Here is a 26,808-nt window from a genome sequence, read left to right as displayed (position 1 = left end):
AATACTAACTCAGCTATAATGGCCCAGATATTAGTTTTGTTTTATAAACAAGTAGCATATCATTTTAAGAAGTCCTCTTTTAAAAACTTTTTATAGTTTATTAATTTTTTTTAATTTAAAAAAAATTTTTTTAACGTTTATTTATTTTTGAGACAGAGCAAGACAGAGCATGAATGGGGGAGGGGCAGAGAGAGAGGGAGACAAAGAATCGGAAGCAGGCTCCAGGCTCTGAGCCATCAGCCCAGAGCCTGATGCGGGGCTCGAACTCACGGACCGCAAGATCGTGACCTGAGCTGAAGTCGGACGCTTAACCGACTGAGCCACCCAGGCGCCCCAACAGTTTATTAATTTTTTGAGAAAGAGAGTGCAGGGAGGGGTAGGGAGCAAGGGAGAGAGAGAGAGAATCCCAAGGAGGCTCCACACTGTCAGCAAAGAGCCCAATGTGGCACTCAAACTCACGAACCATGAGATTGTAACCTGAGCTGAAATCAAGAGTCAGACACTTAACTGACTGAGCCACCTAGGCGCCCCTCACATTTGAGAATTCTTATCTCTTTAACTTGGCATCAGTAAGTTAAGGGGTCAGAAGGTATAACTTATACAAAATGCAACATAATTTAGACCGCAAATCTTAGTCTAAGATTGTTTCTCTTCTTCAAGAAGAAACAGAACGTGTAACCTTCTTTCAGAAAAAGAAGTTCATGTGTTTTGATATCACAGCAATTCATTTGTATCTCTTCAGATAGATAAGGCCATACCTTAAAATGTTGACTTGACAAAAATGAGAGTTGCTGACAATGCCATATACCAACGCTTATGGGAGAATAATGAGGACAAGAAAAGATACCTAAAGCTAAGGCAATAGGTTATGGAGATCATAACCTGAAAAATAGGCAGGGAATACAATCCAAGTAGGGATCCAAAAAGGGGGGAGAGACCATTGAAATCAAGGAAAACAAGGAAACAAAGGCAGTCAATGTATCAGTTAGCTTTTGCTGCATAACAAACCATCCCCAAATTTAGTGGCTTAACAACAGCCACTTGTTTATATGACAATTCCATGCACTTGCAATTTGAGCAGGGAATGTGCTAGCTGGATAGGGCCTCTCATCTGGGTTTGGTTCAACTGACCACAACAAGGGCTTACTCATGCTTCTGCTGTCACCTACCAGGTCACCAGGGAGTTGGTTGATTGTTAGCTGGAGCATCTTGGTTCTCCCTCACATGGCCCCCATCTTCACACACCCTAGCTTGGACTATTTCACATGGTGGTCTCAAGGTTCCAAGAGGAGAAGGAACAGAGTCTACATAGGCTTGGAAATCTCACACCACTTTCACTGAATCTATTAGTCAAAGTCAGTCAGAAGTCCTGTCCCGATTCAGTGGGTAAGGAAACAAACCACATTTATAAGAGGGGCAGTGAAGTAATTTGGCCATTTTTGCTATCTACAACAGTCACCTACACAATTTTTCAAGGAGGTGTCTCTAGAAACATCACTAGGAAAATTAAGAATATGAGTGAGTAACTGTTACTTAGAAAAAATAATTTTCCTCCTATAAAGTATCCCCAGAGCCAGTTTCATGTCTCTGTTCCTCAGGCTATAGATAAAGGGGTTTAACATGGGTGTCACCACTGTGTATATAACTGAAGCAATTATATCTTTGACTTTGGAATTGTTTGATGAAGGAATGAAGTAAATCATTGCAAGAGTCCCATAGTACAAAAACACCACAAGGAGGTGGGAGCCACAGGTGGACAAGCCTTTGCAGATCCTCTTGATGGAGGGAACCCCTAGGATGGTGGCCCCAATGCGAATATAAGAGCCCAAAATAGCACACAATGGCAGGAAGGCAAACACTCCCCCCTCGGTGAAGATAACTAGCTCATTGAGGGAGGTGTCTGAACAGATCAACTTCAAAAGGGCAGTGAGATCACAAAAGAAATGAGGGATGGTATTGTCAGCACAGAAGGACAGGCGGGACAGAAGGAGAGTATGCAATAGGGCATGGGCACACGAGAAGAACCAGGATCCAGCCACCAGTAAGATACACAGCTCCTCCCTCATGACAGTGGTGTAGTGGAGTGGTTGACAGATGGCCACATACCTGTCATATGCCATCACTGCAAGAAGGAAATTGTCAAGACAGACAAAAAATATGAAAAAATACATCTGGGAAATGCATGCCACATAGGGGATGGATAAGTGCTGAGTCTGCATGTTCATCAGCATCTTTGGGACGGTGACAGATGAGAAAGAGATATCAGAGAAGGCCAAGTGGCTGAGGAAGAAGTACATGGGCGTGTGGAGGCGAGAGTCCAGCCTGATGAGCAGGATGATGAGCAGGTTCCCCAGCACCGTGGTCAGGTACATGCCCAGGAACAGGGCGAAGAACATGCCCTGCTGCTCTGGCCGTATGGGGAGCCCCAGGAGTAGGAACTCGGACATGCTGCTCTGGTTCTTAGGCCTCATGTTGTTCTTATCTCTGCTGGGGATGGAAGGAGTAGGAAGTGTCAGGGACTGAGATATGGCATTTATCATCACTATGTGTACATTACAGCCACATGCTGTTTCTCCTGGAAACTGTATCAAAATTCAGACACACCACACATTTTGCTGTCTGAGTCTTCCATCTGCCCCATTGTGGTCACAGAGTACATCGGATTTCCAACAGCAAACAAGGTTTCCTTCAAAGGAGGTCAGCCTAAATTTCTTTACTTACTTGACCATGTTCCAGATACTTTCTTGGCACTGAGAATAAAACAGAAAATAAAATATGCAATCCTCTTCCTCCTTAGAGCTCACAATTATTGAGCACAATATAGAGTACTGATCAGGAGCTAGGGCTCTGTAGCTAAAAATCTTGAATTGGACTCCAACCTCAATAATTTACTCCCTGAATGACCCTGGGGACTTTCTCTTTGTCACCATAATCAGAGATCCTACTCTTCAGCATTCTGCTGTTCCTGCCCTTCATTCATTTGGCAGAATATTCTAGTCCATGTTTGGAATTGTTTCAGGGCTTCAAAATTACCCCAGCCACCTGCTTGATTACCTACTTATACTCATACATATGATAACCCTATATTATCTTATCCAAGCCAGCATGCTTTAAGAGTGAAAAGAGGGGCACCTGGCTGGCTCAGTCGGTTGAACATCCAACTCTTGATTTCGGCTCAGGTCATGATCCCAGGGTCATGGGATCAAGCCCTATGTTGGGATCTGCACTAAGCATGCAGCCTGCTTAAGATTTCTCTCTCTCTCCCTCTGCCCAGGCACTCTCCCTTTCCCTCTAAAAATAACTTTTAGAAAAGATTGAGGAGAGAAGTTATATAATAATTATGCCAGAACAATAGGTCTACACCAAGATTTTCCTAGGCAAGCCAGAATGTATGGTCACCTACTTACACCACACTTTACAATTTTCAAAGGTCTTTCACATGCACTTAATTACATTAATTAGTAAACATTTATTGAGTGCCTGTAAAGCAGAAATTCCAGCAGTTAATTCTTTCATCTTACTATAGTGGAAACAGGTGTGAAGTCACATACTCCATGGCATGTAGTGGTTGATAGGCTCTGATATAAAGCATAGAGATTCTGATAGTCTTTACACTAAAGGCCAGGCTCCCTTGCTGGGAATTAAATCAGACTTAGAGGCCACATACAGAAGCCCTACGATGGAACCCAGTGAGACAGCATCATTCTAACGATAAGGATCTGATAGAAGAGTCTCTTCAAAGAACACAGATGAGCTCAGCCATTTCTGAGCTCATCTCAGTCAGTGGGACCAGATGGAGGGCAGTGACTTAAACCTTCTGCTGATACGTGGCTGCCCAGTGACATTCATTGGATAAAACTTCTCTTTGGAATTCAAGCATTTTGGGGGTGAAATCCAAAAGTTTTGTGTCAAGTAGAATCTTCACCTTCAATGATTGGACCAGGAAGATAGAACCCTGATGCAAGCCACCCCTGTGTGAAAGAAACAGCTGGATACATGCCTCAGGAAGGAGGAAGGGAAGCTGTCTGCTGGAGTTTGAAAGAGACTGTTTGGATGTTTCCCCTGCCTTTGCACAAAATACTCTGAACAGTCAAGAAATGACTAGCAAGTTTAAAATCTCATGCATTTAGGGAATAATCATGATGCTAGCACCCATTTAGTGCATGCTTATCACATGCCACATACTGGGTGGAATATTCCTATCACTTTACAGTTCAGCCTTCTTAGCCTCACAGAGGTTGAGCCCACAGTCCAAAATGAAGTGTCAAAATAAGAATTTGAAATAAAATGTGTGTGACACCAGAGCCTAAGCACTTAACCACTACCATGTTCTCAAGAGTAGAAATATGGTTGGGACACCTGGAGGCTCAGTCGGTTGGGCAGCTGACTTTGGCTCAGGCCATGGTCTCACATCTTGTGTCATGATCTTGTGGTTTGTGGGTTCAAGCCCTGAGTTGGGCTCTGTGCTGACAGCTCAGAGCCTGGAGCCTGCTTCAGATTCTGTGTCTCCCTCTCTGCCCCTCCACCACTCATGCTCTCTCTCTCTCTCTCAAAAAAAAAAAAAAAATAGGTAAACATTGAAACAAAATTTTTCAAAGAGTAGAAATATGGCATTTTGGAAGACCAATGAAGAAAAGTGCCCTCAGTGCACTGTGGGGTCTTCAAATCACATGGACAAATGGCTTATAACCTGGCTTGAGAATGACTCTTCTTGGAGCTGGATGTCTCTGTCTGAAATAAAAGGAGATAAGACATAAGAGGAGAATGTAGCTATCAGACTGTTTATCCAACACATACACATAGACACACACATCATACACAAACACACCCATGCACATACACACACCCATGGACATACACACAAAACTATGCACACACACACATGTTGCCTTATCATGGTTTTAGTTCTCTCCCTTCTATACCCATTCTTGGTTAAAATACAGTGTGAGTGTTTTATACGTAAAAACACACATGTAGTCACACACACATGCACACCATCACAGACCTCAGATCTATATGCATTCTCTTCACGACATAAACTCATTCTAGGTAAAACACATTCAGGGTTTGTGTTGCTTTTACATGAATTTACACACAACGGATAAATAAAACACCGTTGCACACAACACAATACATAAACATCACAGTCATCCAAACAAAGCACAACCCACACAAAAAAGCACATACTATCTACAGATAGGTACATGTGCAGCAATGCAAATACACCACACACAAACATAAGCATAAACAGCACAGGAATACACACACACACACACACACACACACACACACACACACACACACACTACCAAGAAGAGTTTTCCTTCCATAATCTATTGAAACCCTGTCTACATGAACAGAGTTGGTATGTGAGTCAGTTAACCACTAAGTGCACTGGGTTACACAAACAACACAAAAAAAAATACACATCCAGTGCCAGGTGGTAATTCTCCATCTTCCTCTGACCTGCAACATTCCTTGGTGAGCTCAGACACTTCTGGTCGAGGTTGTTCCTTGGGCCTTCACTTTTTGTTCAGGACACTTGGTATCCAAGGAACAATTTCTCATGACCTAGGGACCTTGTGAAGGTTTCATCCCTGTTTTCCAGCAGCAGAAAAATGGGCAAGAAGATCCTCATTCACCAACAAAATTAATACCCCGGGGGAACAGCCCAAGCTTCTGATGAGAGCAGAAGCCTATATAGGCTAATTGCCCAATTTCTGGCCTTTCCCTTGGGAGGTAACCTGTGAAGGAACTAGAGGAGCTGAGTCACAAGTCCCAGGAGAAGGTGTCCTTGATGTTGATGTCATGAAGAGCAGAAGTGACCATGGCCACCTTGGCTTCTGAATAGCTATGGGGGCAGCCTTTCCATACCTTACAGAATGGCCAAAACAGGATAAGACCTGGCCCTTGCAGACTCCCAAATTTAAGACCTGGCTTCCATCAGAGCAAGCATTCCACTGCCACCTGAGAGCTTGCAGGTCTCCTCACTCCCCTGAGATACTCTGCAGGGCAGGAGCTGAGGCTTGATCAGGAAAGAGTCAAATGGTGAGATTGATCCCAGGGCATTAGACACAGACTGACCTGAGATCAGTACAATCTCTGCCACTGGGTCATCTAAGCAAGGGACTTACGTTCTGCTCCCTCAGACCTATGACAGGTGGTAACAGTTCCTTGACTGCAAGGTTATTGTCAGCATTAAGTGAGATACTGGTGCTAAAGCACTAAACCCAGCCAGTTTCCTAAAGACAAATGGCCTAAGGGACAAACATCCTAATGAATTTGCCAAATGAAGCATTCACTTTAATAACTGTTCAAGTTTGTAACATACCAACCCAAGTCTTCATTTAATTTTAAATTATGCTAGTAGCAGACTCTGGATGGGAAACAGGAACACAAGACTTTATTTTCCATTTTATGCTTTTGATAATGGGTCTTCTTTCTTCTGAAAGTCAGAATAATGGTAATATATGCCATCACAGAAATGTATATATGACAGAGAGAGGAAGAGAGATAGAGATTTTAAGAATTGGCCTATGCCATTGTGGGAGCTGACAAGTCCAAAATCCACAGGGCAGACAGATCTGCAGGCTGGAAATTCAGGCTGTCTTGAGGCAGAGTCTCTTCTCCAAGAAATCTCATTTTTTTTATTGGACTCTTAAGGCCTTCAGCTGATTAAATAAGAGTAATCTCCTTTACTTAACATTATTCTACTTTACTTACATATATTTACTTTATAAAATATTTTATTCATTTACTTAAATTATATTCCTTTACTTAAAGTCAACTGATTGTAGATGTTAATCACATCAACAAAATACCCCCATGGCAACACCTGAATTACTATTTGGTTAAGTAACTGGGTACCATAGCCCAGCCAACTTCACAAAGAAAATTAACCATCACAAGTGGTGAGGTCAGAGTGCCAGTCAAGGAATCCTCACCTGGGAAAAATATGGAGATAGGGTTGCTATGAGAAAATAGATCAGCAACCAGTAAGGGGTACTGTTCCATCTCTATGAACAAAGAAAATCAAGGATGAATGAGGAGACTGAGTGTACTCAATAAAACATTCTAGTCCCTTGCTCGATTTTTAGACCTGAGCCACTTTTCAGACCCAGAATCCACTGACGGATGGAGAGACCACGTCCCAAGAAGGAAAAGCCATGCAACACCACAGAGAGTGCGCTCATGATGATTCTCCCTGTCCTTCCCCAGAGGTACCTATGGCCATTTACTTGGGCAAATTTATATGGGGGAAAATTCATCATGGTGTCATTGTTAGGATGCAAATGGGGACAAGGTATTAAATGGAGTGCTGGCCAAATCGGTTATACAGTGGGTCCACTTAATCTGCAGACTCACTGTGTGACTTCAGTAGTCTCCTTAAATATAATTACAAAGAATGCTTGGCAGTTGGCACATCCCCAACATTGAATCCCTGACCTTTGGGGATCCTCTGAAATTGCCCATCACCAAGTCAGGGCAATAAATCAAAAATAATAATCCGAGGGGAATGGCAGAGAAAGCATGCCAGAGAGGATATCCATAATTTCTCTCCTTCATTCACCATTCGAGTCCCTACAAAAGACAGACCCTGGAAGGTGATAGTGGACTATTGCAAACTCAACCGAGGAGTAGCCTCAATCTCAGCCATCTTCCCAGATGTGGTATATTTGCTACTGAGGACTAGTATGTGGTCTTAGCTACATGGTTTGCAGCCACTGATCTTGTGGATGCATTCTTTTCCACCTCTAATACACAAAAGGATCAGAAACAGCTTGCGTGTACTTTGAATGGAAATGGTATATGGTTTTCCCCAGGGTTCTGTTAACTCTCTTGAATTCTGTCATAATATAGTTGTAAAACATGCAGACAATCTAGATATCCCACAGAACATCACACTGGTCCACTGTATCAATGACACCATGGTAAATGGATCAGATAACCAAGAAGTTACTAGCAAGTTGGAGCCTTAGAAAGACATGTACAGTCTTGAGGGTGAAAGATAATCACTGCAAAAATGCAGGGGACCCATTATACCAGTATCATTTATAGAAACCCAGTGATCTAGGAGAGGGATCAGAAAGCTATGGCTGCATAGAATATCCCCTATAACCAGGTGACAGGAAGAAAACTCCTGAGCATGGTTCATAAATAGATCAGCTCACTGTGTAATTGTAGGTCAAAAATGAATAATGACTCCACTATTATTAATCAAGGTTTGCCTCGTAAGGTAGCCCTCAGCTTTAAGCTCTTTTTGGGGATAGCCTTGACTGAAAGAAACTGCTTCATACAAGCATTCTTCTGTCCAAGGGCAGCCTACACCCAGTGATCAACATGAGGATATAAAGAGTCATCCCCCTCAATGTCCTAGCTCCAGAGCTCCCAGTAGGGTCAGCTGAGACCTTCATGAGGACTGTATCACAACCCAACTTCTCCCTCTGCCCAACTTTGCTTTCTTCCTCTCCTTTCCACAGATGTGGATCCCTACAGCCCTCTCTAATAAATGCCCCACAGGCTAATCTCCATCTGAAAGTCAGGTTCCTGGAGAACCCAAACTGTAACACTCCCTACTCAACCAAACACACACACACACACACACACACACACACACACACACACACACACACACTCATCCTCCCCTTTGATTACTCTATACTTGAGGACACTAAAGCATGCCCTGGAGATGTTATGGTAAGTTTGAAAGGCTTGGAAATAACCTCTATCTTCAGAAGGTGGCCTCAGGAGTTTGTTGTTCCCCTAAGGGCAGCTCTGCTCAATTCGGTTGCCATTGTGATTTCTGTATTGAGAGAGAGGTCACAGTGCAAACTCTCTTGAGGGGTCCGGTTGGAATGAACACACTGTAGCTTCCTCAGCCCAGCAAGGACCCAAAGGAGTCCAGGAGAGCAGAGGCAAACTCATGAGAAGCCAACAGAGTTTCCCCAACCAGGAGAGTTCCTGCTACAGTGAATCTGGGCATCTCTGCCTTCTGCAGAACAGAGAACAACTGAAGGATGCTGAGAGACAGAGGGTGAGGAATAGGGATGTGAGGCAATATCAGAAAACATTTTCCCTCTGGAATCTAGAGCAATCTGCCTATCTGCTTTTTCCTCCTTCCTCCCAACCCCTCTTGCTATCTCTGGCTAGAAGGTCAAAGATCAGCTTTGATGGATAGATAACCAATTTGGAAAAGGGGTTCAGGAGGGAGAAAAGATTTTTTAAAACCGGAAAGGGTGAAAAGATATCTGGATATGGACAGTGAACACCAGCATGCTGGCTGCCCACCTGACCATCCACCTGACCTGGGTACTTATTTCAGCCTCCTTTTAGCTCCTTTAGCTCCAAAAATCACATGGACACAGTATATCAGAGTTCAGCCTAACATTTAAGTCTGGCTTTGTATTTTATGATCACCCTATTTGATCCCTATGCGAGTATGTTATTATACCATGATTTGGGAGGAGGGTATTTATTTATTTATTTTGAGAGAGAGAGAGAGAGAGAGAGAGAGAGAGAGAGAGAGAGAGAGAGAGAATGAGCAGAGGTGAGGCAGAGAGAGAGGGAGAGAGAGAGAATCCCAAACAGGCTCCATGCTCAGCACAGAGCTCAAAGTGGGGCTCGATCCCAAGTCAGTGAGATTATGACTGAGCTATGATCAAGAGCTGGACACTCAACCATCTGAGCCACCCAGGTGCCCTATACCATGGTTTTTAAGGAATCAGATTCCCAATAAGTAGATATGGGGAGTTTAGTGGAAAAGCTACATACATGCACAAAAGTCCCCCTCCCTAACACATCCCACGCTTTGAGAATGATTCCCTCAGATTCTCACTTCCAAAGCTTCTATTTTGCCACGTACTCGCCCAGATGAGACACAGTGGTACCCAACCTTACTTGATCCCTTTAAATCTTCATCTCACTCTCTCCAGGTATCCCCTTCATAAATAACTTATTTTTGCTGATGTATATTTTACAAACTGCACTTATATGTTCTATTTGCTCTTTAGAATATCTAAAATCACTCAATGCACAAGTAATAGAGGTCAAGTACACCCCCCACCTGTGCTTCCAAGTCCATTGCACTTTCTACCACACCCTTGACTTAATATACACACAGTGCCCCAGCCATCCAAGACCAAATTCCCCATTTTTGTTGCCAATCACACATATGAGAATTTTCAAATTCTGCAATCTGTTTAACACAGAAAAAAAAGATATCCCACCATAACAGCAAAGGTCTGTTTTTAACATGGGGTGAGAAACATTTAAGGAAACAAAATGTGTGGGATGTGTATGTGTTAAAATAGAAAATGATGAAATTGGAAAAAAAATTGATCCTGTGCATGATTGTTTCAGACATATTTTATAGCTTTATAAAAATATGAGAAGATGAAAAGTGGTTAATACTTAAATCTTGAGATTCAGAGTTAATCCTGAATTTGAAACCTATTTTTGGACATTTACTTGATGTGTGAGTTTAGCAAATTATTTTATCTCTATATCTGCTTCCTCATTAGAAAAAGGAAATAGGAATAATAATACCTTATACCAGGGCACCTGGGTGGCTCAGTTGGTTGAGTGTCCAACTCTTAATTTTGGCTCAGGTCATGATCCCTGCATCGTGGGATCGAGCCCTGCATCAGGCTCTGCATTAAACATGGAGCCTGCTTGAGATTCTCTCCCCCTCTCCTTCTGCCTCTCCCCTACTTGCATGCTCTATCTTTCTCACTCAGTCAAATAAAAAAAAAAAAAATAGCTTATGCCTCACAAGTTTGCAGTGAGGATTAAACAAAATTCTACCTGTATGAGATAAGTATTTAATTACTGATTCACTCTCAGATTATTCAAAATATGGACAAATACACCATCTAAGAAAGCTTTGTAAATTCATATTAAGGTTAATCTGGCCATAAAAGCATTAACGTGTGGGGACTGGTGTTGTTTTAGTATTCAGATTCATTACTTCTGAGAAAGTGTACAAATACCTAGTTAGAGAAAAAGTCATTGGCACCAACAGTGATGGGGAAAAGACAATGGTATCAAATATTTACTCTGTCCCTGGAATCATTCTAAATGCTTTAAGCACATTTTTTAAATGAAAACATCATAAAAATATTATGGGGAAAATATTAGTATAGCTATTTACAGATAAGAAAACTGAAATGTAAAGATACTTAATTATTTGCCTGATACTAACCAGCTGCAAAGTGGGCATTTAATTGTTGTATGAACAAATGAATAAACAAATGGTGGTTCTTTGAACTGCTATGTAAAAAATGCCTATCCAATGTGTCCATTCTCAATGTCTTGATGAATAATTTAAAACACTTTGTAGGTAGGGGCACCTGTGTGGCTCAGTCGGTTGTGTCCAACTTCACCTCAGGTCATGATTTCGCGGTCCATGAGTTCAAGCCCCATATCGAGCTCTGTGCTGACAGTTCAGAGCCTGAAGCCTCCTTCAGGTTCTGTGCCTCCTTCTCTCTCTACCCCTCCCCTGCTATCAATCTGTCTCTCTCTCTCTGTAAAAAATAAATAAACATTAAAAAATGTTTTTAAATAAATGAATAAATAAATAAAACACTTTGTAGGCATGAGGATATGTGAGTTTATGTTGTTCATGGTAACAAAGATTTAGAGGACATTTAGGGAAACATAGTAAGTGTGCTGCACGCGTACAATGGAAAGAGTCAGAAGTAAAGGGCCAGAACATTGGTAGATCTCCAAAATTATACATAGATAGAAGAAGAAAGAATGAGATATATGCCACAGTATTATTGAAGTAATTGTTGAAGTAAGTGGAAGGAAAAATACCTAGACAAAGCAATAATAGATATTTTATAAGGCTATCAATATAACTAAATAAATGGATGCTGGCATAGAAGGACATATGCTTGCTTAATGGTTGGATGTCCAGGATATGGGAACATGATCAGATTTAGGAAACTAGAAGAAAAATAGGTAAAAAGTAAATTTAAAAATAAGGGTTTGGGGCGCCTGGGTGGCTCAGTCGGTTAAGCGGCCGACTTCAGCTCGGGTCATGATCTCGCGGTCCGTGAGTTCAAGCCCCGCGTCGGGCACTGTGCTGACAGCTCAGAGTCTGGAGCCTGTTTCAGATTCTGTGTCTCCCTCTCTCTGACCCAACCCCCGTTCATGCTCTGTCTCTCTCTGTTTCAAAAATAAATAAACGTTAAAAAAAATTTTTTTAATAAATAAATAAATAAATAAATAAATAAATAAATAAATAAGGATTTGTATGGACTGATAATGATAGGTTGACATTCACTAAGGAACATGAGCTTCTAAATAAGTACTGCTAAAGATAAACGAAGCACAACAACAAAACTTTGTTGGCCTAGGTTCATTATTCCTCTGATTTCCCTGTTGAACATTTCATCAACCCCCTTTTTTTGGCAAGTAGTTTCAAAGGTAAAGCTCAGAATGACATGACTGAGCATTTGTTTTGATACAGAGAAAAATAAAACCATCTAATCTAAAATAACTCCACTCTACTTTTGTCAGTCTCTATCCCCTTATGTGGTTTATTTTTCTTTATAGAATGTAGAACTATCTGATGATAGGTGATAGATGATAGATGATGATGATGATGAAGATAGATAGATAGATAGATAGATAGATAGATAGATAGATAGATTATTTATTAAAATGGAAGATCTAAAAGCCAGGCTGTCTCTGCCTTTTTCACAGTGGTGTCCCTACTCCCAGAAGAGCACTTTACACAAAGTAGGTGCTCAATAGGCAAATATGTTTAAGATTTAATATTAAGCTGAATTAGGAAAGTTAAACTCTGTTCCTGAAAGAAAATTCTTGTTCCCAAAGTCCATGCTATCAATACCAGAAGTGTGTGAAATCTGAAAGCTGAGAGGGGAGGGCAGCATCAGGGACCACAAAGTTGATAAGTTGCCAATATGGTAGCTAATCATGACCTTATGGGTGAAAAGTAAGCATAGGAAGAAACATACTTACTGGCTTGTTATGAAAGCAATTTGTGTGAAATGGTAAGATGTTCTTTGTTTTAGCTGGCTTCATGATCATGGAAAGAGTCAACCAAACCAGCAGTGTTTCTGAGTTCATCCTCCTGGGACTCTCCTCCCAGCCTGAAGACCAGAAGCCACTCTTTATCCTCTTCCTCACCATGTACCTGGTCACCATAACAGGGAACCTGCTCATCATCCTCGCCATCCACTCTGACCCCCAGCTCCAGACCCCCATGTATTTCTTCCTGAGTTTCCTGTCCTTCACTGACATTTGCTTTACAACAACCATTGTCCCCAGGATGCTACTGAGCTTTCTGTCAGAGAAGACCATCTCCTATGCTGGGTGTCTGACACAAATGTATTTTATTTACGTTCTGGCCAACACTGACAGCTTCCTCCTGGTGGTCATGGCCTTTGACCGCTATGTGGCCATCTGTGACCCTTTCCACTATGTCACCACCATGAACCACCACCGCTGTGTCCTGCTGGTGGCCTTTTCCTGCTCATTTCCTCACTTCCACTCACTCCTACACACACTGCTACTGAATCGTCTCACCTTCTGTGACAACAATGTTATCCATCACTTCTTCTGTGACATCAACCCTCTGCTGAAATTGTCCTGCTCCTCCACATTTCTCAATGAAATCGTGATAATGTCAGAAGGTTCTGTTGTTTTGGTGACCCCCTTTGTGTGCATCACCTTCTCTTACATACGAATCCTCATCACAGTTCTCAAGATCCCCTCAGCTGCTGGGAAACGCAAAGCCTTCTCCACCTGTGGCTCTCACCTCACTGTGGTAACCCTCTTTTATGGAAGCATCTTCTATGTCTATTTACAGCCCTTGTCCAACTACACTGTGAGAGATCGTGTGGCAACACTTGTCTACACAGTTCTTACCTCCATACTGAACCCTTTTATCTATAGCCTGAGAAACAAAGACCTGAAACAGGGCCTGAGGAAACTGATGGGCAGGAGGAAGTCCTAGCCAGAACCTCTGGAAGCATGTTCATGAGTGTCTCCTCTCCTTTGGACCCTGTTTCTGCTGCTCAGGAGGGATAATTCATATGTGTCATGGATGTTGGATTGTATCCATTTCTTTGCATATGCAACCATCTTTCATTGAGATCATTATGATTCAATAATTGGCTCAAGGTCTACCAAAATCTTGGCTTCCAGTTTTCACATTTCTACCTCTCTCTACTTCCTCTTCTCCAAGAAACCATATCTTTTTTCATTCCCTTTAAGTACAGTTGAAACCTGTTTCCACATAAATTCCTGGAACTAATTCATAACGGTTCAAGGACTTTGATTCCCTTAGTATCCTTCTTACTTTAATGAACTTCTGTAATCAGTTTTGCTAGCTTTTTGAAAATAATTACAGTAATTTAGGGAGAGAAAGAGAGAGAGATACAGAGATAGATTGAAAATTTCATCAATTGGAAACTTTCACCAAAGCAAAGAATGTGTCTGGCCCATCACTTTATGCAGGGATTTTGCTCTTCCTTCTTCTCTATCATTGACAGCAGGATATTCCAGAATATTCTGGGCTCTGTAGGAACACAGGCCCATCTCTTAGCCCTGATTAGCTAAATGACTTAGTAGTTCAGCACACAACTGAACCAATGATCAGGCCAGCATGCAGCGGGGAGTTGCCTCTGGGTCTTTACCCTGGTCATCTGTTGTCTGTCCCTCATAGGCACTCACTCCCCTTGAGCCCTCTCTTAGCTTCAACTCCTCTTACAGACCCCTCTATTTCTACCATCACTACCCCTCTGAAATCTGTCTGCTTCACAAGGAAAGATTTGTTGTATGTACTTAGAATTATCTTCCATATTTTTTGAAGAGTTAAAACCCGTATGTGAACGTTGAAGGCAGATATATAACTAGGAGATTCCAGAACCAAACATAGAGGCTCTGGGATGTAGAGTCATCCAGTGCTACAGGCAATGACTTGATTCTGTTTACTTTTCTTTTCATTCTTTATTCTCTATTATTCTTTCAGGGGTTTTAGACTCTGCAATATTTTGTATCTTAATATTTTTGCCACTTACTGTTCTATATCATTTCCAAAGATATTACTCAGCAGGTCTCACATGGGGGGCTGTGAACTTGGATTTTAATAAACACCCCATAGAGAAAACTAACTTGGCCTTATGTGAGCAGCTGAATGTTTGAAAATTTCCAATCTTTCATTGTCTCGATGTTTGTATTTCTAAGACTCATGTCCGATAGTAATAGTATATCAAGTTATCAAGCTACATGTACACAGACACTCATTGATTACAGCATTGTTTGTAATAGTGAAAAATTAGAAACAACCTAAATGCCCATCAATAGGAGAATAGACAAATAATGGTTCAATTTTTCCATAGAAAGAAATAATATATAGTAATTATAAATAATAAGGTGTATCTCTACCACTGCCCTGAATAGCCATTATGAGTGAAGTTGCAAAATAAAATGCTTAAGAATAAACCCATTTTGGGGGTCCTGGGTGACTCAGTCGGCTAAGCATCTAACTTTGGTTCAGGTCACGATCACACAGTTTGTGAGTTTGAGCCCCGCATCGAGCTTTGTGCTGACAGCTCAGAGCCTGGAGCCTGTTTGGAATTCTGTGTTTCCCTCTCTCTTTCTGCCCCTCCCCAGCTTGTGCTATCTCTCTCTCTCTCTCAAAAATAAATAAGTTAACATTTAAAAACAAGAATAAACCCATTTAAAAAAAAAGAATAAGCCTAATAATAAATAAAATGCTGAATCATAAATCTGTGTTTTAAATGTGTATGTTGAATAAGTGAGATTATATATTCAGTAAGAAAATCTCCCACTGAAAATTGTTAATTCCTGCTTCAGATTCTGTGTCTCCTTCTGTTTCTGCTCCTCCCCTGCTTGTGCTGTCTCTCTGTCTATCAAAAATAAATGAACATTAAAAAAAATTTTTTTAAAGGGGCACCTGGGTGGCTCAGTAGGTTAAGTGTCTGATTAGCTCAGGTCATGATCTCATGGCTTGTGAGTTAGAGCCCCACATCAGGCTCTGTGCTGACAGCTCAGAGCCTGGAGCCTGCTTCAGATTCTGTGTCTCCTCTCTCTGCTCCTCTTCTCGTTCTCTCTCTCTCTCTCTCTCTCTCTTAAAAATAAATAAACATTTAAAAAATTTAAAGAAATTTGTTAATTCTAGGAGAGGACATGGAATAGGGAAGCAAGAGATAATGTTTGCTTTTTACTTTGTATATATCTGTAATATTGGAAGTTGTTAAAATGGCACACATATTTTTTGTAGATTAAAACTACTAATCACTAAGGAAAGTGTAACATAATCTATTGCTCTGTTTTTCATAGCATTTACTTTTGTTTAAACAGAAATAATATCATGCATGATAGGAAAGGGTTGATATAAAGGAGGTCAGATCACCCTCCATTCAATGTCCTAATTCTTATGTTGGAGAAGCCGGTAAAGGGGAACATTCCACGTGTGCAGCAATCTCACCTCCACACAACCATAGTTGTCTTTTATTACTATCAACACTCTGGCGTTGGAAGAGAAAATTCTGATCATTTTTTCTCCAAGAATGGGCATAGCCATAGATAGGCCTTTGACCATGGTCCTTTGTCCCTTGAATAAGTCTGGGTGAGGTCCAATGATTTGCATTTCTAACAAATCCCCAGCTAATGCTGATGTGTGGATTTAGAAACAATACTTTGAGAATCACTAGGCTACTAGATATCAAGACCTCCTATAGATCTATGGTAACTAAAACTATATGGATATTTCTGAAAGTCTAGATGAACAAGACAAATGCCGTAAATCGAGAGCCCAGAAACATATCCATAGATTAGTGTATACTTGATTTAGGAATGAGGCACTGGAGAGCATATTTTCATAAATGGAACTAAGACAGTTAGGAATTCACACAGAAAAATGAAATTGGATCCCTATTACACACCATATGCAAAAACTAAACTTACCTGTGAATTGAATTCTAAACTTAAATATAAAAATTAAAACTATACCTTTACATAAAAGAATTAGGAGAATATCTTTGTCTTCTTGAAGTGGAAAAATATTTCTTAAGACGTAGACAGAAAGCACTAACCATAAAAGAAAAGAATAGCAAATTGGACGTGTTAAAGTTAAATACTAATTTATGTCTGTTTGTCAGAAGACATTATAGAGTAAAAAGACAAAATGTTAAAAGATATTTGAAATTCATAAAACCAACAAAACACCCAAACTAAGAATACATAAAGATCCTGGGCAATCAAGAAGGAAAAGAAAGTGATGGAGGAAACTATGGAAAGGAATTAAGCTTTTCACACACACACACACACACACACACACACACCCAAATGGCCAATAATTACATTAAAATATGCTGAGTTTCATTCAAATTCAAACTGAATCATAATGGGAACCCACTGCACACCTACCAGATAAACAAAATTAGAATTCAGAAGTTAAATATCAAGGGTTAGAAAAAAAAAAGTGGAAGAGTAGATCATTATTCTGCTAGTGGGAGTATTAATTGGTACAACCAATTTCGACAACAATTTGTTGTTACATAACATAGTAAAATTACGCAATTTATTAATTCCATTCTTGGGTATATATTCCAGAGAAACACATGTACATGTCCAACAAGAGACATGAATAAAAACATTTAATACAGGAATTAAACTTATGAGGCCCTAGAGGTGCCTAGGTGTCTCAGTTAGTTAAGCGTCCGACTTTGGCTCAGGTCATGATCTCAACGTTCATGAGTTCAAGCTCCATGTCAGGCTCTGTGCTGACAGCTCAGAGCCTGGAGCCTGCTTTGGATTCTGTGTCTCCCTCTCTCTGTGCCCTTCCCATACTCACACTCTGTCTCTCTCAAAACTAAAATAAACATTAAAAAAAAATTTAAACTTACGAAGCCACAAACTAGAAATAATCTAAATATTCACTTATGGTAGGATGAATAAATTCATTGTATAAAGTGTGGTATATTTATATAATGGAATACTTAACAGTATGTGCATCATCTTGATTGATCCTGACCAAACTTTTTGAGGTGTTTATTATAATCCCTGTTTTGTAAGGAAACAGGGCACAATAGGTGAAGTATCTCTCTAGCACAGATTTTTCACTGAATTTATGACTTGTACATCCATTGTCTACGCAACATTTCTGCTTGGATGTCTAATAAATATCAGAAACTAAACATGTCAATAACCAAATTTTTGTGTTTTTTTTTTAAGTTTTTGACTTTATGTATTTATTTTGAGAGAGAGAGAGCATGGGAAAAGAGAGAGGGAGAAAGAGAGAATCCCAAGCAAGCTCCACACCTCAGTGCAGAGCCCAACACAGGGCTCGAACTCACGAACTGTGAGATCATGATCTGAGCTGAAATCAAGAGTTAGAGGCCACACAGACACCCCCACCAAACTCTTTTTTAAGTTTATTTATTTATTTTGAGAGAGAGATAGAGTGTGCACAAGTGAGGGAGAGGCAGAGGGAGAGAGAAAATCCCAAGCAGGCTTCATGTAGTCAGTGCAGAGCCTGATGCCAGGCTCAATCTCATGAACTGTGAGATTGTGACCTGAGCTGAAATGAAGAGCTGAATGCTTAACAGAATGAGCCACCCAGGTGCTCTAATAACCAAATTCTTGATCTCCTCTGAACCTTCTTCCCTACAAGCTTCTTCATCTGAATTAATGAGGACTCTGCCCTTGCAGTTGCTCAGGCCAGGAACCTTGGAGTCATTCTGGACTCATTTCTCTTTTGCCCATGCCACAACCAATGTATCTGAAAGTCTTGTTGGTTCTACCTTCACAAAATATCTACCTTCACTGCAACCACCTTCATTCAAGCCACTATCATTTCTCACCTGCATTATTGCAACTCTTCTTACTTTCACCATTGCACTCCTACGGTCTTTGCTCAACATAGCACCATAGCCAGCACCTTGCCTGAACAGAGATGATAACAGACCCTAGCTAGTGTCACCACTGATCATGGACCACAGTAAGCAGGCACACTCAAATGTGGGGCTTCAGTGGGGCCACTGCAGCCTCCCTGACATCAGAGTCAGCAGTGGCCTTACCCAATAGAATCCCCACTAGCAAGCCCCACTTGCTTAAAGATGCTACCAACTGGCCCATCCATAAACCCAAGCTGAACTGACTGATGGACTGTCCCTGCTAAATCAAATCTAGGAAGTCTAGAAGATTGTTTACTCAAATATTCAGATACCAATGCCAGGAATCAAGGACCATAAAGAATCAGGTAAACATAACACGACCAAAGGAAACTAATAAAGCTCCAATAACTGATCCAAAAGAAGTGAGGTCTATAATTGTGTGACAAAGAATTCAGAATAATTTTCTTGAAAAAGTTTAATAAAGTACAAGAACACACAGATAGACAACTAAACAAAATTAGGAATACAATGTGTGAGCAGAGTAAACCCAACAAAACATTTAAGAAATCTTGCATGGTGATCAAGTGGGATTTATCCCTGGGATGCAAGGATAGTTCCCTATACACAAATCAACAGATATGATACACCACACGTATAGAATGTTATAAATGAAGTGCAAGTTGCAAAATAAAATGCTTAAGAATAAATCCATTGGGGGCATCTGTGTGACTCGGTTAAGCATCTAACTTTGGCTCAGGTCATGATCTCACAGTTTGTGAGTTTGAGCCCCACTTCGGGCTTTGCACTGAAAGATTAAAAATCATATGATCCTCTCAATAGTCACAGAAAAATCATTTGACAAAATGCAAACTCCTTCATGACAAAAACTCAATAAATTGTATATAAAATGAATATACATCAACATAATAAAGGCCATATATGACAAGCCTACAGCTAACATCATATTCAATGGTCAAAGGTTGAAATCTTTTCCACCAGAAACAGCAACGCTACAGGAAACACAATGACACTAAATTCATGTCTTTCAATAATCACTCTAAATGTAAGTGGACTAAATGCTCCAATCAAAATGCATGGGGTTTCAGAATGGATTTAAAAAAAAAAATCTATATGCTGCCTACAAGAGACTCATTTTAGACCTAAAGACACCTGCAGATTGAAAGTAAGGAGATGGAGAACCATCTAACATGCTAATGGATGTCAAAAGAAAGCTGGAGTAGCCATACTTACATCAGAAAAACTAGCTTTTAAAACAAAGGTTGTAACAAGAAAGGAGGGCATTATATCATAATTAAGGGGTCTATCCACCAAGAAGATCTAAAAATTGTAAATATTTTGAGCGCCTGTGTGGCTCAGTCTGTTAATTGTCCAAATTTGGCCCAGGTCATGATCTCACAGTTTGTGGGTTCAAGCCCTATATCAGTCTGTGATGATAGGTCAAAGCCTGGAGCCTGCTTCAGATTCTGTGTCTTCCTTTCTCTGCCTCTCCCCCGCTCACACTCTGTCTCTGTCTCAAAAATAAATAAACATTAAAAAAATATTTAAAATTTTTTTAATTGTAAATATTTATGCCCCCAACTTGAAAGAGCCCAAATATATAAATAAATTAATCATAAATATAAAGAAACTCATTAATAATAATGCCATAATAGTAGGGGACTTCAACACCCACTCAGCAATGGACAGATCATCTAAGCAGAAAATCAACAAGGAAACAATGGCTTTGAATGACACTGGACCACATGGACTTAACAGATATATTGAGAACATTTCATCCTAAAACAGCAGAATACACATTCTTCTCATGGTCACATGGGTCATTCTCCAAAATAGATCACATACTGGTCATAAATCAGCCCTCAATAGGTACAAAAAGATCAATATCATACCATGCATATTTTCAGACCACAACGCTATGAAACTTGAAATAAACTACAAAGAAAAATTTGGAAAGACCACGAATACTTGGAAATTAAAGAACATCCTATGAAAATAATTAATGGGTTAACCAAGAAATTAAAGGAGAAATTAAAAAATACATGGGAGCCAATGAAAATGAAAACACAACAGTCCAAAACCTCTGAAATGCAGCAAACACAGTCATAAGAGGGAAGTATATAGCAATCCAGGCCTTCCTAAAGAAGGAAGAAAGGTCTCAAATACACAACCTTATCTTACACCTAAAGGAGCTGGAAAAAGAACAAGAAATAAAACCTAAAACCAGAAGAAGAAGGGAAATAATGAATATTAGAGCAGAAATCAATGATATCGAAACAAAACAAAAAAACAGAACAGATCAACGAAACCAGAAATTTATTCTTTGAAACAATTAACAAAATTGATTGATTTTGTTAGATTGATCAAAACGAATAAAGAAAGGACCCAAATAAATGAAATCAAGAATGAAAGAGGAGAGATCACACCCAACACTGCAGAAACACAAACAATTATAAGAGAAAATTATGAGCAATTATATGCCAACAAATTGGGCAATCTGGAAGAAATGGACACATTCCTTGAAATATATAAGCTACCAAAATTGAAACAGGAAGAAATAGAAACTTTTAACAGACCCATAACCAGTAAAGAAATTGAATCAATAAATTGATTCAAAAATCCCCCAACAAACATGATTCCAGGGCCAGATGACTTTCCAGGGGAATTATACCAAACATTTAAAGATGAGTTAGTATTTATTCTTTTGGAGCTGTTCCAAAAAATGGAAATGGAAAGACAACTTCTAAACTCATTCTATGAGGCCAGCATTACCTTGATTCCAAAACCAGCTAGAGACCCCACTAACAAGGAGAATTACAGATCAACCCCCCTGATGAACATGGATGCAAAAATTCTCAACAAGATACTAGCAAACCGAATCCAACAATGCATTAAAAGAATTATTCACCACAATCAAGTGGGATTTATTCCTGGGCTTCAGGGGTCGTTCAATATCCACAAATCAATCAATGTAATACATCACATTAATAAAAGGGTAAGACCTATATGATCCTCTCAATAGATGAAGAAAAATATTTGACAAAACATAGTATCCTTTCTTCATAAAAACCCTCAAGAAAGTAGGGATAGAAGGAATATACCTCAAGATCATAAAGGCCATATACAAAAGACCCACAGCTAATATTGTCCTCAATGAGGAAACACTGAGAGCTTTCTCCTTAAGATCAGGAACATGACAGGGATGTCCACTCTTACCACTGTTGTTCAACATGGTGTTGGAAGTCCTAGCTTCAACAATCAGACAACAAAAAGAAATAAAAGGCATCCAAAATGGAAAAGAAGAAGCCAAACTTTCACTGTTTGCAGACAACATGATACTCTATGGGGAAAAGCCAAAAGACTCCACCAAAAAACAGCTAGAACTCAAACATTAATTCACCAAAGTCACAGGATATGAAATCAATGTACAGAAATCAGTTGCATTTCTATACACCAATAATAAAGAAGCAGAAAAAGAAATCAAGGAATTGATCCCATTTACAATTGTATTAACAACTATAAAATACCTAGGAATAAAACCTAACCAAAGAGGTAAAAGGTCTGTACACTGAAAACTATAGAATGCTCATGAAAGAAATTGAAGAAGACAGAAAGAAATGGAAAAGCATTCAATACTCGTGGATTGGAAGAACAAATATTGTTAAAATGTCAATACTACCCAAACCAATCTACACATACAATGTAATCCTATCAAAATAACAACAGCATTCTTCACAGGGCTAGAACAAATAATTCTAAAATTTGTATGCAATCAGAAAAGATCCCAAATAGCCAAAGTAATGTTGAAAAAGAAAACCAAAGCTGGAGGCATCACATTTCTGGACGTCAAGCTGTATTACAAAGCTGTAATCATCAAGACAGTATGGTACTGACACAAAAACAGCTGAAAGCAAATGGTGTTGGGAAAACTGGACAGCAACATGCAGAAGAATGAAACTGGGCCACTTTCTTACACCATACACAAAAATAAATTCAAAATGGATGAAAGACCTAAATGTGAGACAGGAAACCATCAAAATCCTAGAGGAGACCACAGGCAGTAACCTTGGCCACAGCAACTTCTTACTAGACATGTCTCTGGAGGCAAGAGAAATAAAAACAAAAATGAACTATTGAGACACCATTAAGATAAAAAGCTTCTGCAGAGAGAAGGAAACAACCAACAAAACTGAAAGGCAACTGATAGAATGGGAGAAGCTATTTGCAAACGACATATTAGATAAAGTGTTGTATCTAAAATCTATAAAGAACTTATCAAATACAACATCCCCCCAAAAAATAATAATATAGTGAAGAAATGGGCAGAAGACATGAATAGACACTTGTCCGAAGAAGACATCCCAATGGCCAACAGACACATGTAAAGGTGCTCCACATCACTCACCATCAAATCAAAACCACAATGAGATACCAAGTTGCACCTGTCAGAATGGCTAAAATTAATAACTGTAGATAAACAGATGTTGGCGAGGATGCAGAGAAAGGGGAACCCTCTTGCACTGTTGGTGGGAATGCAAACTGGTGAAGCCATTCTGGAGAGCAGTATGGAGGCTCCTCAAAAAACTAAAAATAGAACTACCCTACAACCCAGCAATTGCACTACTAGGTATTTACCCATTGGATACAAAAATACAAACTCCAAGAGGTACATGCACCCCAATGTTTATAGCAACATTATCAACAATAGCCAAACTATGGAGAGAGCCCAAATGTCCATTGACTGATGAATGGATAAAGAAGATGTGGTATATACATATAATGGAATATTACTCAGCCATCAAAAAAATAAATCTTGCCATTTGCAATGACATGGATGAAGCTAGAATCTATTATGCTAAGTGAAATAAATCAATCATAAATACAAATATATGATTTCATTCATATACATAATTTAAGAAATAAAACAGATGAATATATGGGGGGGAAAGATAAGAAAAGGAAATAAACCACAAGAGACTCTTTTTTAATTTTTTTATGTTTATTTATTTTTGAGAGACAGAGAGAGCACAATCAGGGGAGGGGCAGAGAGAAGGAGACACAGAATCCAGCAGGCTCCAGGCCCTACTACACTGACAGCAGCTAGTCCAATGCAGGGCTCAAACTCATGTACTGTGAGATCATGACCTGAAGCAAAGTCAGACACTTTACTGACTGAGCCACCCAGGTGCCCCCACAAGAGACTCTTAATACAGAACAAACTGAAGGTTGGTGGAGGGAGGTGAGTGAGGGAGGGGTGGGCTGGATGAGTGATGGGTATTAAGAAGGTCACTTGTGATGAGCACTGGGTGTTGTATGTAAGTGATGAATCACTGAATTCTACTCCTGAAACTAACATTACACTGTATGCTAACCAAAATATAAAGAAGAAGGAGGAGAAGGAGGAGGGGGGGAGGAGTAGAAGAAGAAGAAAAGGAACTGAAATGGAGGGAGGAAGGGAGGGAAGAAGGAAGGGAGGAAGGAAGGAAAGGGAGGGAGAGAGGGAGGAAGGGTGAGGGAGAGGGAGGGAGAGAGGGAGGGAGGGAGGGAGGAAGAAGAAAGAATGAGAAAAAGTTGAATGAATGATTAGAAAGGACAGCCACATGACTAGTAAGAGGAAGAGGCAGGAGTAAAAATCCAGGACTTTCTATCTCTGTAGTACCTACTCTAATACATAGATTAAAGCTGAAAAATTAACCTTGAGGCTAAGGAAGCAGACACACACATGTATTGCGACAACAGCAAAATGTGTTTCATTTCCTACATCTTGTTATGGATAGTGTTCACCATGATATACAATATTCTGTCTATAAAATTCCAAAGGAAATTTTCTATCTGGTTTCAATGCCAGGATGAGTCATTATCCTCATTTTTCAGATGAAAACTGAGGCTCTATTATGCAGGCTAAGTCATTTGTTAAAAGCAACTAACTTACTGGCAAGGCCAGCAATCTATTAAAATCTTCTTTCTTCTGGGGCGCCTGGGTGGCTCAGTCAGTTGAGCCTCCGGCTTTGGCTCAGGTCATGATCTTGCAGTTCATGGGTTTGAGCGCCACATCCGGCTCTGTGCTGACAGTTCAGAGCCTGGAGCCTCCTTCAGATTCTGTGTCTCCCTCTCTCTCTGCCCCTCCCCCACTCATTCTCTCTCTCTCTCTCTCTCTCTCTCTCTCTCTCTCTCTCTCAAATAAATAAACATTAAAAAAATTTTTTTAATCTTCTTTCTTCAACACTAACCCTTAAAAGACTGCTCTGAGCCTAAACTCTGAAAACACATGTACTATTTTTCCAAAGTCCCTTAGCTAAATATGACAACAACCATTTCATACCCTGTGCTTTAAACATACATCAACTGACATTAAACTAATCCCACAGAGGAAAAAAAATAATCAGATCCACATGCCTGCCAAGACACTGGAACACACATACATACCACTGATCTACCCCCACTGAATCCCCTGGAAACTGCCACCTCCCTGTTCTAGAATATACCGCAGTCCACACCTGCATCCCCAAACAAAAAATATTCACCCACATAAATGTTTGTCCACCCCTGATAACCCAGAGTTGGGGAGACTAAAGCACACCCTTGAGATGTTGCAGTGAGGTTAAGTGGCTCTGGGATGAGCCCCACATCAAAACAGAAAGCCTCAGGTCTCCCCTGTCCCCTTGAGTCAGCCATGCTAGGTGTGATTTCCAGTCTGCTTCCTCTGCCTAGAGCAATCACAGGACCAGCTCCCTTGAGAGGTCATCACACCACAACTCCTTCAGCCTAACAAGGGCCCCCGAGGCCAGCAGAGCAGAGCTCAGACTCAGGAGACGCTCGCTGCCTGAGCTTCTGCCATCAAGACGGTCCTTGCCCCTTGAGTCAAGACGTCTCTGCCTTCTGAAATGGGGAGCTGGGAAAGCAGCAGCATGCTGGGGGCCAGACTTGAGGGATTGGAGGCCAGTGAGGGGAAATGTGCTATCCCTTCCAAGTAGCACATCAGCTCCCCCGCCTTTCCTGTTCCTCTCCTTGTTAATCAGCCCAGAGTGTCATGGGAGAAACATGAGGGGGCTGTGCTTGGCTGAGAAGCAGACTTGCAGCTGAGTAGCAGATGTGGTGCAGACCAGCTTCTGGAGAAAGTGGAAGGCAAGAGCAGCATCTGGATCTGGAGGTGAGCTTCAGTAAGCTGGCCACCCTCTTGGCTCCTCCAACCTCTGGCACTTACTCTTTCCTCCCTGAATTTTCAAATATTGTGTGGATTAAGCAGTCATAGGGTCCAACTAAAACCTCCACCCAGCTTTTGGTTTTCAGTCCATCCAGTTTGACCTCAAGACCATCTACCCTATGTGCTTTGCTAGAAGCAAAACACAGGAAGGAAGGAAGGAAGGAAGGAAGGAAGGAAGGAAGGAAGGAAGGAAGGAAGGAAGGAAAAGAGAAAGAAAGAAAGAAAGAAAGAAAGAAAGAAAGAAAGAAAGAAAGAAAGAGAGAAAAAGAAAGAAAGAAAGAAAGAAAGAAAGAAAGAAAGAAAGAAGGAAAAGAAAGAAAGAAAGAAAGAAAGAAAGAAAGAAAGAAAGAAAGAAAAAGAAAGAAAGAAGGAAAGGAAACTATTGTATTCCCAGTCTTACACACTTACCCTGTGCTTTGAGAACTGTTCTTCCTGATTCTCAGATTCAAGACCTTCCTTTTTTCTAGTTATCAGAATAGGTGATCCTCTCACTTATGACCTGGATCACCCAATATCATTAATTAAACCAAATCTCCACTAATTTCTTATTTCCACAGGCAGCCTTTTCATAGATGGCTCACTTTTTAATATTGACCTGTGTTTAAAAAACTGTCTTGCAGACATGGTGTCTCATTTGCTATTCATAAAACATCCAGAATCAGCTTCTGAGCAGGTGACCAAGGACAAATCAAG

General features: G+C 40.3%; 2 protein-coding genes across 2 annotated transcripts; one reads left to right on the top strand and one right to left on the bottom strand.

The window, feature by feature from the left end:
• Nucleotides 1-1,529: 1,529 nt before the first annotated feature.
• LOC102969810 (olfactory receptor 1J4-like) lies at nucleotides 1,530-2,540 on the bottom strand. Its single transcript, XM_007094370.2, has one exon. The coding sequence runs from the start codon at nucleotides 2,538-2,540 to the stop codon at nucleotides 1,530-1,532; it is 1,011 nt and encodes a 336-aa protein (XP_007094432.1).
• A 10,460-nt stretch (nucleotides 2,541-13,000) lies between these two features.
• LOC102969528 (olfactory receptor 1L8-like) lies at nucleotides 13,001-14,026 on the top strand. Its single transcript, XM_007094369.2, has one exon. It carries the CDS (start codon nucleotides 13,025-13,027, stop codon nucleotides 13,982-13,984), a length of 960 nt encoding a protein of 319 aa, XP_007094431.1. The 5' UTR covers nucleotides 13,001-13,024; the 3' UTR covers nucleotides 13,985-14,026.
• Nucleotides 14,027-26,808: the final 12,782 nt, after the last annotated feature.

The sequence above is a fragment of the Panthera tigris genome, chromosome D4, assembly GCF_018350195.1.
Source record: "Panthera tigris isolate Pti1 chromosome D4, P.tigris_Pti1_mat1.1, whole genome shotgun sequence".
NCBI classification, from domain to species: Eukaryota; Metazoa; Chordata; class Mammalia; order Carnivora; family Felidae; genus Panthera; species Panthera tigris.
This window is presented reverse-complemented; position numbering and strand designations above follow the sequence as displayed.